Genomic DNA, 15,727 nt, shown 5'->3' with positions numbered 1-15,727 from the left:
ACGTGGCAGGGCCCAGGATTAGAACTTAGGTCCTCTGACATCCAGCCCCGTGCCCTTTCCACTTGGCCATATCGCTTCTCATGAAAGTAATTCCACATTTAAATAATCTACTGTCTACTGTAACTTGTATTTAGTTTTTCCAGAATGCATTTTGGGTAGAAACGGATGGCGGGGTTAGGGTTCGTTCTTCCTACAGTGCTTGCGTATCCAGGTATGGGTTAAGATATAGTGTCTGGAGAAACAGTTGTGTACATGTGCATGCTTAACAGGCCTTGGGAGAAAACTCTAACATGAGTTTTCCATAATACAGGGGTCTGCAAAGATGCCACCCTACATTGCAGGAGAAAGGTGGTGGTGGGATGGTATTTGCTCTCTCCAAAAATCATGGAATTCATGGCCCTCCCCCATGCTTTCCATCCCAGTGATAAAGGGACAGTGAGGTGCAGCAATTAAATTCGTGGCTAAGAGCATTTTAGGTCGAGGCTGACGCTAGACGGTATTAACGTCCATTTGTTTCCGTGCGTTGTGTCTTCAAGGAAGCGCAATAGGAAAGGAGAGAAGAATGGCAAGGGCCTGAGGCATTTCTCTATGAAAGTTTGCGAGAAGGTGCAGAGGAAAGGAACCACGTCATACAACGAAGTGGCAGATGAGTTGGTTGCAGAGTTCAGTGCCGCGGATAACCACATTTTACCAAATGAATCAGTAAGTAGACCATGGGAATGTAAATGCAGTCGAGAGACCCGAGAGACTCTTTCGCTTTTGAAGGGCGGTGGTTAATAGCGTTCTGGGGTCCAACGTCGTATGCGATCACATCTGCCTACTCCTTTGAACTCTCCCACGGTGAGCCCTCAGTAGATACCATCGTTCGTTACTCAGTGCGGCTTATTGAGTGACCCCAAAAGAGCTTACCATGTGCCAAGCACTGTTCTAAACACTGGAGTAGATTGCAAGTCAGTTGGACACAATCCCTGTCCCTCATGGGGCTCACACTCTTAATCCCCATTTTTACAGATGAAGGAACTGAGGCCCGGAGATGTGAAGTGACTTGCACAAGGTCACACAGCAGACGTGGCGGAGCCGGGTTTGGAACCCGGTCCTTCTGATGCCTAAGGCCGCGCTTTATCCACTGAACCACCCTGCTTCTCAGTGATCCCTTTAGTTCCTTATCCGCTGCCCAGGGGTGACAGCAGGGTGTCATCGGTGGACCGTTTATCATGATTTTCAGCCTGACCGTCCATTGGTTAGAGACTTGCCCTCCAAGATCTTTCAGCCCTGAATTTGTGTAAGCTCTCAAACTCACCGTTGTAATGAATTCTACAGGGTCACCCGTATTGTGTGAAGAAGCAGCAGAGAATCAATCAATCAATCAATCGTATTTATTGAGCGCTTACTATGTGCAGAGCACTGTACTAAGCGCTTGGGAAGTACAAATTGGCAACACATAGAGACAGTCCCTACCCAACAGTGGGCTCACAGTCTAAAAGGGGGAGACAGAGAACAGAACCAAACATACCAACAAAATAAAATAAATAGGATAGAAATGTACAAGTAAAATAAATAAATAGAATAATAAATATGTACAACCATAAGTTGTACATATGTACATATGTACATATGTACATAAGAGAAGCAGATTGGCTCAATGGAAAGAGCACAGGCTTTGGAGTCAGAGGTCATGGGTTCAAATCCCGGCTCCGCCACTTGTCAGCTGTGCGACTTTGGGCAAGTCACTTAACTTCTCTGGGCCTCAGTTACCTCATCTGGAAAATGGGGATTAAGACTGTGAGCCCCCGTGGGACAACCTGATCACCTTGTAACCTCCCCAGTGCTTAGAACAGTGCTTTGCACATAGTAAGCGCTTAATAAATGCCATTATTATTATTATTAGGAACGATTTCTCCTTTTTTGTTTGGAACCCACTACTTTTTGGTCTTAGTTATACAAGCCCCAGTGATCATGTTGTGAGATGCGATGGGCTAGTTTCTTGTATGCCTCACCACGTCTTTCATTATTTTTTTCGGCTTCGGTCAGATTCCCTCTTGACTCTGGCCCCATCCATTCCAGATGAAAGAGTCATCGACTTTTCTGTCTACCCTGGTTCGCTAGCTTTCTCTTACCCCTCTGTTCGTTCTCCAGCTCCAGCCTTTCAGGGATTTGAGCCTCCTTGTCCGTTGGGGGCTAATCTGGATCTGTAGTGGAGTGAATTGTTTCCGAACAAGGCTCAGGTGTCTAAAATGACAAGTGTTCACTGTCTGCTTGAGTTCTCTCAGGTTTGGAATTGGACGGTCAGAGCATTTGTCACAGGTGCGTGGCCTTTTCGTTGTATATTTTGTATTAATGCACACTGTCTTCAGCAGGCCTATGACCAGAAGAATATAAGACGACGTGTCTATGATGCCTTAAATGTCCTAATGGCCATGAATATTATCTCTAAGGAGAAGAAGGAAATCAAATGGATTGGTCTACCCACCAACTCGGCTCAGGAATGTCAGAATTTAGAGGTATGTTGCGTTTCTGGCTGAGAGCTTTCTGTTCGAATTGGAATTAGGGTTGCTTTTAAGTTTAGGAGGTACTCAGCTAGGGTTCAAAAAAATCCCCCCCCCCCCTTCATATGAAGGGTTAAAGGAACGATAGCCCACATTTCCAAAAATCTTCACAATTAATGACAAAAGCCCAACTTTTCAGAATTATTGCAAATCATTTAGTTTGAAGGTTTTGAGTTGGCGGTACTCCCTGGAACAGTTTTGGCTGTCAAAACTGAGTCACTTTCTCTTGGAAGCTGGAAGTGCTTAAAAAAAGAAACCCCAAATCTCATTAAGGCGCAGTGCCGTTAGTACCTGAAGTTGTGTTGTTGTTGTTGTGTTATGCTGTCAAGTCATGTCCGACCCATAGTGACGCCATGGACTGAGTCCCGCGTGGGTCAGGGATTGGGTCCGGCCTGATCGACTTCTATCTTTGCCAGCATTTGGATCAGTACTCGACTCATTGTAAGCGCTGGACAAATACCATAAAAAAGAAAAATACTCCTTGTGTCAAGCAGCTCTAAAATAGGGCCTAGAAGCAACCCGGGCTTAAATTGGATCAAGTTGTAGGAGAGTAAGAGTGAAGAGAAGATACAAAATGCAATTTACAACATTTTATTACGGGCTGTGATGTCTGCTGGGATCAGCCGCATGTTCATTGCCATGACCTTGGGGAAGGGCTGATAAATTGTGTCTGCCTACTCTGCTGTACTCTCCCAACCCTAGTCAGTGTTCTGCACACAATAAGCACTCAATAAATACCATTGGTTGAGTGATTGAAACGTTTTCCACTTGATCGTGCCCACTCCCCTAGCTACTTATACGTATGTGGTCTTTGTTGAGCATTTCCTGTACACACAGTGTCCCGTATTGGGTGCTTGGGGAACGTGGAGTCTCCTAGGGAATCAATTATCATCATGAGGAGCAGCATGGCCTAGTGGATAGAGCCCAGGCCTGTGAGTCAGAAGGATCTGGGTTCTAATCCCGGCCCCGCCACTTGTCTGCTCTGTGACCTAGGGCAAGTCATTTCACTTCTTTGGGCCTCAGTTACCTCAGCTGTAAAATGGCGATTAAGACCGTGAGCCCCAGGTTGCCCCAGGGACTGTATCCCATCTGATTACCTTGTATCTGTCACATCGCTTAGAACACTGCTTGACACATAGTAAGTGCTGAACAAATACCATCATCATTATTATTATTTACCATCAATGGGATTTACTGAGCGCCTACTGTGTGTAGAGCACCATACTAAGCTCTTGGGAGAGAACAGTGCTTTGTTCATAGTAAGCGCTTAATAAATGCCATCATTATTATTATTATTACAGTGCCACAGAGTTGGGAAATGGGTTCCCTGCCCATTTACAGTCGAGACAGGGAAGATATATGTTGAATCTCTCAGGCCTGAGGTTGCAGAACCCGCATGAAGGAATGGGATAGCAACAGTATTGGTTTTCACTGTGCCACCAACACCCTCTTATCCTTGCAGAGTTTTTTCTGTTTTCATTCATTCAACGGTATTTATTGAGCGTTTATGCAGAGCACTGTACCAAGCGCTTGGGAGAGTACAATATAGCAATAAACAGACACGTTCGCCGCCCACAACGAGTTTTGTTTTTCTGATATTTGTTCAGTGCTATCTGTCAAGCCTTGTTCCAATCACTGGGGTAGATACGAGGTTGAACCCAGTCCCTGTCCTGCACAGGATGCTCAGTCTAAGTAGGGGGAAATAGGATTTAATCCCCATTTTACAGCCGGGGAAACTGAGGCCCAGCAAAGTGACTTGCCCCAGGTCACGTAGCAAGCAGGTGGCAGAGCCAGGATTGGAACCCAGGTCCTATGCCCGCTGAGGCCCAGGGACTTAACACTAGGCTCTGCTGCTTCTTTGGCACTCCTGCCCCGGCCCAAAATTCAGAGTGGGTGGGCGGGTGGAAGGGCAGCACATCAGCAAGCATCGTCGCTCATTTATGGCCAGGGTGACCCCAGCCCTGTGCCGAAGCATTCCTTCGTATTTATTGAGCGCTTACTGTGCGTAGAACACTGTACTAAGCGCTTGGGAGAGTACTGTATAACAATAAACAGACACATTCCCTGCCCACACCGAGCTTACCCAACCCTTTGTAATTCGTGGGGTAGGCTACAGGTCAAAGGCCCAATTTCTCATTCCCAGAGCCGGGTCCTTTCTACCAAACCAGCCACAGGGCTTGGGGGAATGTGCAGTGCTAATAAAGTTCATGTGCGTTAAAGAAGAACTTGTGTTTGGAATCCTCTTTTGTGGTGTAACTTGTAACAAAAATGCTCTTAGATTACATCCTCAGGGTTGAAGTAAATCGTGGGGACTGAAAAATGACTTTCAAGCTGCTACTTGAAATCCTCAATGCTATTATTGGTGGCATTTGTATTTACCTCACCTGACCTTTTAATAAAAAGGAAGTTCTAACAGGAAAACTTTGCAATATGAGTTGAGAATGAAAGGAAGTAATGGCTGTGGGCTTGTATCACTTTAGTGGCATTAAGTCAAGTTATGGATTCCAATTTTATGCGTATTGTGCCCCTCTTTCCTTCCCTCCAAAAAAAGAAATCGGAAACAATAGCTGAAGAACGTTTTGTAGACCTAAAAACAAGGGGAAATGTTACGATTTTTTTTTTTCGGAATGATCCAGGTTGGACTTGGCATAGATTTATTATTTTACCTAAACAAATTTCCCTGAGTATTTTTCTTTGTGTGTGGCTTATTTCTGAAGGTAGAGAGACAGCGAAGACTTGAAAGAATAAAGCAAAAACAGTCTCAACTTCAAGAACTTATTCTCCAGGTAATAAAGTGCTTCTCTCTGTGGGGGCAAGGTAATTTTTGTCTTTTCCTTCTCCACTTTGCTAATGCATCAAAATCCCTGTGCTTGCAAGTGATGTCTTGAGAAGCCGGAAATCATAATACGTTCAGTCCGGTATCTCAGTCAGTCAGTCTTATCTGCTGAGTGCTTAGTGTGTGCAGAGCCCTGTACTAAGCGCTTGGGAGAGTCCGGTATTACAATATAACAGATGCATTCCCTGTTCACAATGAATTGATGGATTTTTAAGGTTCGGATCATTCTCCCAAAGCTTCTGGAGAGAGGAGAGAAAAGAGCCCATTCCATTCTTGGACTCATCAGGTCCAGTGTGAGACTCAATTTATTTTTCCTTAACTGACATGGTATAATGGCTTGAGTTTGTAGGTAAGCACTCCGACGAGTACTGAAAGTTTCGGATTGAATTCGCTCGGTCCTGTCAGAAAGGGCGTCTACATGACGTGCTTCAATTAGAAACCATTCATTCATTCATTCATTCATTCAATCGTATTTATTGAGCGCTTACTGTTTGCAGAGCACTGCACTAAGCGCTTGGGAAGTACAAGTTGGAGACATAGAGAGACGGTTCCTACCCAATGACAGGCTCACAGTCTAGAAGGGGGAGGTAGACAACAAAACAAAACATATAAACCAAATAAAATAAGTAGAATAAATATGTACAAGTAAAATAAATAGAGTAATAAATATGTACAAACACATATACATATATACATTCCGCCCTCAGTTTCCCCCTCTGTAAATTGGGAATTAAATCCTACTCCTTCTTATTTTGACTCTCCTATTTTGACTGGCACATAGTAAGCGCTTAACAAATACCATCATTATTGTTAAGCACTTAAGTGCCGTTATTATGATTATTAAAATTATGGTAACAAAATTGCTCAGCAGGACCCCCAGCTACCTGTCTCAAATTCCTAAATTTTTTCCCCCCCACATTTTGTCTAGAGAGATGATTTCACACTGTTTCCACCATTTCATTGTCTCTGGTTATTCCAAGATTATCTTTCCCTTTGGGACACTGGTGGATTGCATAATATTGAACACTAGAGTCCGTAGACCCGTTCCCCGCCCACAGTGAGCTTATATTCTAGAGGGGGAGACAGACACTAATATAAGTAAATTACGGACATGTATGTAAGTGTTTTAGGACTGAGGGTGGGGTGAATAAAGGGTGCAAATCTCATATTCTTAGGTTGTGTACCCTTTGAGGGGCAGGGACTCTTACCTGTATTTTTTCCCATCACTAAAAAGAGTATTCTGAATACTATTACTCGACTAATTCTCACCTTTGCAGTCTCACCCTTGGCCATGACAGCAGAGAAGCAGTGTAGCCTAGTGGGTAGAGCCCAGGCTGGGAGGCAGAAGGACCTGGATTCTAATTCCAGCTCTACCACTTGTCTGCTGGATGACCTTGGGCAAGTCACTTCAACTTCTCTGGGCTTCAGTTCCCTCATCTGGGAAATGGGGATTAAGACTGAGCCCCATGCGGGGCATTGGCTGTGTCCTGCCTTATTTGCTTATAGCCACCCTTGGCCCATAGTAAGCACTTAGCAAATACATTATTATTATTATCATTGTCATCGTCATTATCAGTATTGAACCAGAGGACTAGGTCTCCTAACATTTCCAGAAATGTGAGGGACAGTGAGGGAGGATTGGCATTTTGGTTGTATGGGAAAGTTTTGCATTCACTTCTCTTCCTGCTTTTCCCACAGCAGCCAAGCCAGCTCTGCCATTTTAAATGACCAATTGACTTCTCCATACAAAGCTCCTTTAAAAGTTCTGTAGTGTTTATTTATCCAGGAAGTATTTGTAAACTTGGAGCCCCAGAAGCTCTTCTAAGAAGTTTGGTTCATGTTCTGTTTAAAACACGAAGCAGCGCAGCTTAGCCAATACAGCCTTAGGTCTGGAAGTCCAAAGAACCTGGATTCTTGTCCTGCCACTTGTCTGCTTTTTGACCACAGGCAAATCACTTAACTTCCCTGTGCCTCAGTTCCTTCATCTGGAAAATGGGGATTAAGACTGTGAGCCCCATGTGGGACAGGGACTGTCCTACCTGATTAAGCTTTTATCTCTCCAGTGCCTAGTACAGAATCTGGCACATAGTAAGCACTTAACAAATACCTTTAAAAAAAGGCGTGTTTGGGTATATTTGAAACATTTGGTGGCATATGAGCGGACATAGAGAACTGACTCAGAAGCCTGGTGTACCAGAACTAGAAATCCTTCAAATCTGCTTTTGGGCGTGTTTTGCAAAAATCTCTTCTCCTGTCCTGAAATCGGGTCCCTTTTTCTGAATTGCCTCCCAAGGACTGTCGTGGTTTATTCCAGGGAAGTGGTGCCTGGAAAGTGCTTTGAGCTATCTAAAACCAAGACACAGGGAAAACACAAGGCCTTATTGGTACTCCCAAGAGTAAGGCATTTATCTGAGGTAATGTAACAGTGCTCTTTTCTGTTTCAGCAAATTGCCTTCAAAAATCTGGTGGAGAGAAATCGTCAGGCAGAGCAACAAATAAGCAGACCACCGCCTTCCAACTCTGTTATCCACCTCCCGTTTATCATTGTGAACACCAGCAAGAAGACGGTCATCGACTGCAGTATTTCTAACGACAAGTAGGTTGTTTGAGGGGGAACATTTTTCCATTTGTTCAAGTTTTGTTTTTTGTTTTTTATGGTATTTGTTAAGCACTTACTTTGTGCTGGGGTAAGTACAAGCTAATCCGGTTGGACACAGTCCCTGTCTTTCATTCATTTATACATTCAGTGGTATTGATTGAGTGCTCACTGTCTGCAGAGCACTATACAAAGCGCTTGGGAGAGTACAAAAAGATGAACAGATACATTCCCTGCCCACAGTGAGATTGCAGTCTAATTTAACAATGAGATTACAGACATTAATATGAGTAAATGTCCCCTCAAGTGGCTCACAGTCTTAATCCCCATTTTACAGACGAGGCAACCTTGGCCCCGGAAAGTTTACTGATTTGTCAAATGTCCCACAGCAGACAAGTGGCAGAGGAGAGATTAGAACCCAGGTCTTTCTGACTCCCGGGCCCGGGCTCTTTTCCAGTAGGCCACACTGCCTCAGGTGTTAATGTCTGTCTCCTATTCTAGACTGTAAACTCACTGTGGGCAGGGAATGTGTCAGTGAGCTCTGTTGTACTCTCCCAAGCACTTACAACACAGTGCACCGTACCCAGTAAGTGCTCAATAAATACCATTGATTGTCGGCCCTGAGTGAAGAAATCCCCTAGAAGGCATGGTTAAGGCAAAATATCCCTGGCTTTTGTTCATTGATTTACAATAGCATTATTGATTGTAAATCATTTCATGCCTGTTTTGATTTTCCATCCCTTGGAATAATTACTTGGATTATTCATTCAGTCATATTGAGCACTTACTGTGTGCAGAGCACCGTATTAAGCACTTATAACAGTGAACAGACACATTCCCTGCCCACAATGAGGATTATCATTGGGAAGTGAGAGTCGGGTCGTTTTCAGTGATCAAGAGAATAAGAAATCTCTTGAACAGGGCCGGGCTAGGGGAAGGGACCACCTCAGAGCATGACTGAAGCAGGGCCTCCACCCCAGTGACTCTGCTTTCTAAGAACTCATGGGGCCCTCTCAGTGGTTCAGTCCGGTTCTTTACCGCCCTGCTATTTTTCGGAGTCTCCTCGAGATACCCAGCTCCAGATTCTGAGGTAAAGTGGAGCTGTTTAGGAGTAGGGCCAGGCCCCCAAAGGCAAGCCAGAGCCTGGGACTTCAGGGCCTCCAGTGCTTGCTTTTGTGGGGAGAATCTTAACCGTGAGCTTTTCTCCCTGCAGATTTGAATATTTTAACTTTCTGACCATACATTTGACATCCCCGGTGATATAGAAGTATTAAAGCGGATGGGGTTTCGGGGCCTAGAGCGTATGCGTTCTGGGGAGACTCTTAACAGTAAGCTTTCTCCCTTGCAGATTTGAATATCTATTTAACTTTGACAACACATTTGAAATCCACGATGATATAGAAGTATTAAAGCGGATGGGAATGGCTTGTGGGCTAGAATCTGGAAGTTGTTCTGCGGAGGACCTAAAAACCGCGAGGAGTTTGGTACCTAAAGCTCTGGAACCTTATGTGACAGGTTAGTCCGAACGAGGTAACAGAATGACCACTTGATACTGTCTTGTAAGATAGCTGGTCTTTTTCTTTCTTTCTTTTTCTTTTCCCTTTTTCTGGCGGTAAGCACTTACTGCGTGCCAGTCACTGTACTAAGCATTGGGGCAGATACAAGCTATTCACGTTGGACACAGTCCAAGTCCCACGTGGGGCTCAGTAGGAGGGAGAACAGGTGTTTAATCCCCATTTTGCAGATAAGGTAACTGAGGGACAGAGAAATTAACTGGCTTGCCTAAGGTCACACAACAGACATGAGGTGGAGCTGGGATTAGAACCTGGGTTTTCTGATTTCCAGGCCTGTGCTCTTTTCACGAGGCCATGCTGCTTCCTTTTAAAAATGAGGTGGAACCCATCACTTGATTTACTGGCTTTTTCTTGCATTGAAATAATACATAAACAGTCTAAATAGAAAGGAATAGGATTTAATCCTATTCAGAGAAGTGAAGTGCCTTGCCCAAGGGCACCCAGCAGACCCGTCGCAGAACCGGGATTAGAACCCAGGTCTTCTGACTTCCAGCCTGGTACTTTTTTTCCCCCTAGGTTACACTGCTTCCTGCTTTTACCTACTTCCATCTTTTCTGTGCTCCCATCTCATTCATGGAAGCTTCTCAAACCGAATTCTTCCATTCATTCATTCATCCATATTTATTGAGGGCTTACTGTGTGCAGAGCACTGTACTAAGCGCTGGGGAGAGTACAATACAACAATGAACAGACACATTCCCTGCCCACAAAGGCTCCTCTTCTGGGTAAGTCGTCTGTCGCTAAATTGAAGTCCTCTATAATGGGTGATGTAGCCAATTAGCTCTGGCAGGTAGAAAGAAAATAGCTACGTGGAATCATTTTCTATCTGCGTTTACTTTTTGAGCAATGACCTCATAGACTAATGTCCCTTTCCTAGGGTAAACTACACGATTTGAACTGCAGCATAAACATTAGGAAGATTTCTTGTCCTTTATTTTTGTAGTTTGAAGGTATTCAGCTGCTTTTCACTCCGAGAGCTGTGCTGGGAGTTTTACCCTGTTGTCTGAGCGGTAATAAACAATTTTAAGTGTATAGATTTCAGCTAGTCCCTTTAAGAGGTGACTGTTTGAAATTCCATACTGCTTCAAAAGATTACACTGAATGGGCTCTTAGAGTCTTTGGGCTAGAAGGGAATCTACGACAAACCTGATGATGGGGGGTATTTTATAGCCTTAGCTTCTTGTCGGTGTTGGTTCACAGTAGCAGTTCCAAGAATCTCTTGAATTCTTCAAAGAAGGAGATTCTGTCACTTTGTTCGGAAACCATTTGTCCTGTCTGCTCTCCTGAAATTTTAACCTGAATTTGTTTTGCTCTGTTACATTTTTGTTTTAATCCAAGTAGAGGGAGTGACCTTCTGTATAATTCTTAGGCTATTTTGACAGTTATTTACTCTCTTCTCCGACTTCTCCTCTACAAGTTTCTCGGCCCTTTTCTGCATTTTCCTGTTTTGATGGCTTTGATTTTTTGGATGTGCTTCAAAAATCGGTAATTTTTGTTTCTTTCCAGAAATGGCTCAGGGATCAATCAGCAGTGTCTATGTCACATCATCGGGTTCAGCTTCAAATGGCACAAGATTTTCTGCCAGGTGAAACAAATTTAGAGCTAAGTTTATGGTTTCCAGCGTAACATCATGCATAAGAGCAATTCATAATTTCATAATATTGATGGTCTGTAGAAAGTGTCTTTCAGTTAAGCCTAAGCTAGTAAACACCTCAGTTATTTACCTCTGAATTGCTATATTTTATGCCATCTTAATTCTTTTCACCTGCCAAGATGAAAATTATTGTGGAGGAAGTTGTTTTGTAAACCCATTTGAACACCTCAAGTTTAGGAAACATCCTGAGAGTGGGATTAGTGAGAGCATGGTACTACAAACACAGGTCAAAATCATGGTCTTTTCTAAAGGAGTTTGACATTTGCCTACAGACAACCGCATTGAAGCGAACAGTGGCACTTCTTGTTGCATGAAAATGTGACCAAGCTTTAGAAACACTGAGAAAAGATAGGGTGCTTTTTTTTTTTAATATTGCCTGTCTGTAAGGTCACAATATATTTTCCATTTGGTTGTAAGACACCAGCTGGTGGGATGATCAGAAATCGTCCCTAGAGAGCCGTTTTCCAAGTATCGATATTTTGCAGGATTGTCACGTCAATCTTTAAAAATGAAATACCACATAATAATGATAATTATGGTGGTTTTTAAGTGCTTACTACGTGCCAAGCACTGTATTAAGCCCTGGGATAGATACAAGATATTCAGGTTGGACACAGTCCCTGTCCCACATGGGGCTCACAGTCTAAAGAGAGAGATGTTGTAACTGTGGTATTCGTTAAGTGCCTACTGTGTGCCAAGCACTGTACTGGGGTAGATTACAAGATGAACAATTCCCACGTGGGGCTCCCAGTCTAAGAAGGAGGGAGAACAGGTATTGAGTCCCCATTTTACAGATGGGTTAGCTGAGGCCCAGGGAAGTGAAGTGACTGGCCCGAGGTCCCACAGCAGACAAGTGGCAGAGCCGGGATTAGAACTCAGGTCCCCTGATTCGCAGGCCCGTGCTCTATATCCACTAGGCCACACTGCTTCCCATCATGTGTTTCAACAACCTTTTCCCAGTGGTGGAAACATCAGATCAGCCACGGGCCTAAGGGTCCGATGATTGGCATTGGTAGCATTCCACAGGCAGTTTCTGAAGGAATTTTCCTTGCTGCAAATGTTGGCTGGATTTTTCCGCCTTAGAATTGTGGCTATTAGTGGTGTGCAACACCAATTCAGTGTTCTAGGTATTTAACCAAATTTCATTTTTTAGGTAGTGATTGAGGAGGATTGATCAATCAATCAATCAATCATATTTATTGAGCACTTACTGTGTGCAGAGCACTGTACTAAGCGCTTGGGAAGTACAAGATGGCAACATAAATATAAATATGATATTTATATGATATATATGATAGGACAATTTTGAAGGCGTTTAGTAATTTTTTCAAGTGGTGTAGCTATTGGAGATGAAAATCTTATTAGTGTTTTGGATCCAATAGAAAAGTAAGCCTTGGATTAATCTCTCATTTCCCTGTCCTAGTTCCTTCCGCTGCCCCTCACCCCAAGTTCACCTTGGGTACTTCACCACCTCCCCATCCTCTCCATGACCCAAGGATCGGGCCTGCTAATTCTGGGTACTCCCAAGCTCTTCATACAATGCTCTGCACAGAGGAAGTGCTCAATATTTCACATTTTACTTTCCCGATACGCCCAAACTTGGCCAGGTGTTGCAAAACATGACACTCCAACAAGGTCTAATCTTTGTGTGTTCTGGACTATGGCCCCACATTTTCAGGGGGAGTGAGACGCACACTTCAACTTCAGTCAGTCCATCGCATTTATTGAGCGCTTACTGAGTGCAGAGCACTGTGCCAAGTGATTTGGACAGTACAGTAAATCAGAGTTGGTAGACACATTCCCTGCCCACAACACACCATCAATAGTATCGTCTTTGCATACAGAGTCCAACTACAAATATATATATATATATATATATATATACATATGTATGGGTGTGTGTGTTTATTTTCCTTTCTGCCATTTAATTTGCATTTCCTTGGGTAAGAGAATAATAGTAGTGTTTCATGATCCTGCAGGTGTCCTTAATGTCTGGCATTTGCGAAGGGCGGTGTTCTACTAGAAAAAGAACCAGAATGGAAGTGGAGAGGCTCTGGTTTTGAGGAGTGGCATGCGTAATAATTAGGGGCTGGGACATTCCGGTGTTTCTGGCTGGTCATAAGATGCCCTAGCATTCTGGCAGGGAGGGTGTGGGCAGAGAAGAGGGGAGAAAGAGGACAGAAGCCACCCCAAACCCCCACCTCAGCCCTAGGATGGTCCCAGGAATACCACTTCCATAAGACGCCCACCCCGGGGAGGGTGCAAGGTGGGTCGGCCCTTCCCTGTTTCCTTTTCCCCGCTTCTCGTCGCCAGGGTTTCAGGCCTTAACTGGCTTCTACTTGGGGGTACTAGCCAAAGGGCTTCCTTAAATGGCTTCGACTGGGGGCTACCAGCCAGCACTGTAGATTTTGTAAGCCTCCATCCATTAGACTGAATTAATACTGTCCCGCATCACGGAGTGGCTGGTTCTACTTCCGCCGTCATCCGTAAGGGGCTCCGAGCTCCCGTGGACAAAGGCGCGTTCTCAGTCAGCAACGGGGAATCGCTCACCCCTATGTCTTTCACGGTCCTCGTTAAGCGCTCACTATGTGACAGGCACCGTCCTGAAAGCTCATCAGGTAACCTTTGATTAAAAAAAAACACTTGGGCTTTCCCCGGGTCAGACACCAGGGTTCAAAAAGACGCAATCCCCCGGGGAGCACCGCCCTGACTGCCGTTTCTCTCCCTCCTTTCGCACCCCTTCCCGCAAATCCCCTTCTTTGCCCTCCTCCACAGCGATTTCACCAACGGCGCCGACAGCACGTTGGCCACCAGCTCCAACGGGTCCCAATACAGCGGCTCCAGGGTGGAGACCCCCGTGTCCTACGTCGGCGAAGATGACGACGACGACGACGACTTCAACGAGAACGACGACGACGATTGATTTCGTGGTTTCTAGACCTTTTGTTTTTTTTCCTCTCCTCTGTTCCCCTCCAAATTCAACTTCAGGAATAAATTGTCGTAGGGGAAGAAGCTTTTTTAAAGTGTGGGTGGGTTTTTTTTGTTTGTTCGTCCCGTCCCGTCCCCCCCCCCGCCCTTTGGTTCTTTTTTTTGCCCATCCCCAAGGATATATTGGTAAGCTGTTATGAGTTTAGACATTGCACCTCTGATGAGCAAAGTGAGGATCGTTTTCGGTAGGCTTTTTAATGTGGTGTGGATGTGTGTTTTGATACCAGTGTGTTAATGCAGATCTCTTATTTACTCCTTAGGGTTTTGTGTTTTTTGTTTTTGTTTTTACTTGAAGGAAAGTAAATTTTGTCCCTCAACACTTCGTGTTAAAGGAACTGTACTTGATCCACGTTGATTAAAAATAAATGCTATCCTTCTGTGGAAAATTGGTACACTGAATGGCCGTTTATTTGAAGTGTCTTTTTTTTAATAGTGCCAGTTTCTGATGGATAGCAAAATTACAAAATGTTATTTTGTTTTACCATGCAATGTCCAAAGAGCCAAGTGAGGGAAACCCCCCGCCCCCTTTTCCCCCACATTAAACTGAGTAAATTTTATTGTGACTTTATTTTCCCTTAAATTATATCTGATGTTCTGATTCCACCAAGCTTGTGTACTTTTTTCATGGAATGTTGGGACGTAGAAAAGGTGTACTTTTTATTTTTGTTGGCAGAAGTTTACTCCCGTGCTGGTGCAGCTCTATGAAATATCTTGAAGGTTCGGAATGATTTATTGCTTATGATAAAAATTTGCCTGATTTCTTACAGGCAGACTTTGGAAACTTTTTATTATATAGTTGTTTACATACTTATAAGTCTATCATTTAAAGACATGTACTGAAACAAATGTTTGTATTTGTTTCGTAAGCATCTTCCTGTAATCTATTATAAAGTTGAAATTAAATATAGAGAATGTTTTAACAATTTTTTAACTCAAATTTGTCAATCATTTTTAATAGTTCATTTTTTATAAAAAGAAAAAAAAAAGGAATTTCAGGGCAGGTGGTAGTCTCTTTTTGAATTTATTCACCAAACCAATTAACTGCACAAATGCTGTCAGCTGCCTGTTCGAAGACAATAGTCTTTTTATGGAAACACAAATGAACTTTTCTGTAATATTTTATGGACTATAAAGAGACTTTAATTGTTTGACTTGTTTAACTTGGCACTGTTAGTTTTTATTAATAAAACGCGCATGGGCATTTTAAACAAGCTCTGTGTTTCTCTAATTCAGGGTCATTCCGCCTAGAATTTTTCTTTTGGTCTCCCTGACGGTGATTTAAAGGATGGCGTGAGAAGGTAGTCGTAGTCCGGCCTGGCCGGCGGCCGCCTGGGGTCTTCTCTCCCTTCCCCACCGGCATCGTCCCCTTTCGGTGCTGGGGTTACGCTTTTGTTTTTATCCTCCACTGCCTCCCACCTCTGCTGGTGGTCCTAAACTGCAGAGTCGGGGGGCAGAGAGGCTGGAGGCGTGTCTTCCTCCCCCAGGGATGCTCAAATCGAAGGGGATTGCCATCGGAAGAAGCGCAGGAAGCTA

At 44.0% G+C, this 15,727-nt stretch overlaps 1 protein-coding gene across 5 annotated transcripts in view; it reads left to right on the top strand.

Moving 5' to 3' along the window:
• TFDP1 (transcription factor Dp-1) overlaps nt 1–15,405 on the top strand; it is a 50,289-nt gene extending 34,884 nt beyond the window's left edge. For 3 of the 5 annotated variants that reach the window (XM_038762041.1, XM_038762042.1, XM_038762043.1), the window contains exons 6-12: nt 537–702; nt 2,355–2,501; nt 5,264–5,332; nt 7,827–7,978; nt 9,327–9,493; nt 11,059–11,137; nt 13,982–14,129. In XM_038762041.1, the coding sequence (XP_038617969.1) occupies nt 537–702; nt 2,355–2,501; nt 5,264–5,332; nt 7,827–7,978; nt 9,327–9,493; nt 11,059–11,137; nt 13,982–14,129 (928 nt within the window). Of the gene's footprint in view, nt 1–536; nt 703–2,354; nt 2,502–5,263; nt 5,333–7,826; nt 7,979–9,326; nt 9,494–11,058; nt 11,138–13,981 lie in introns of all 5 variants that reach the window. The other 2 variants (XM_038762040.1, XM_038762044.1) reach the window with 2 other exon arrangements.
• Nucleotides 15,406–15,727: the final 322 nt, after the last annotated feature.

Source organism: Tachyglossus aculeatus, chromosome 20 (genome assembly GCF_015852505.1).
Source record: "Tachyglossus aculeatus isolate mTacAcu1 chromosome 20, mTacAcu1.pri, whole genome shotgun sequence".
NCBI classification, from domain to species: domain Eukaryota; kingdom Metazoa; phylum Chordata; class Mammalia; order Monotremata; family Tachyglossidae; genus Tachyglossus; species Tachyglossus aculeatus.
This window is presented reverse-complemented; position numbering and strand designations above follow the sequence as displayed.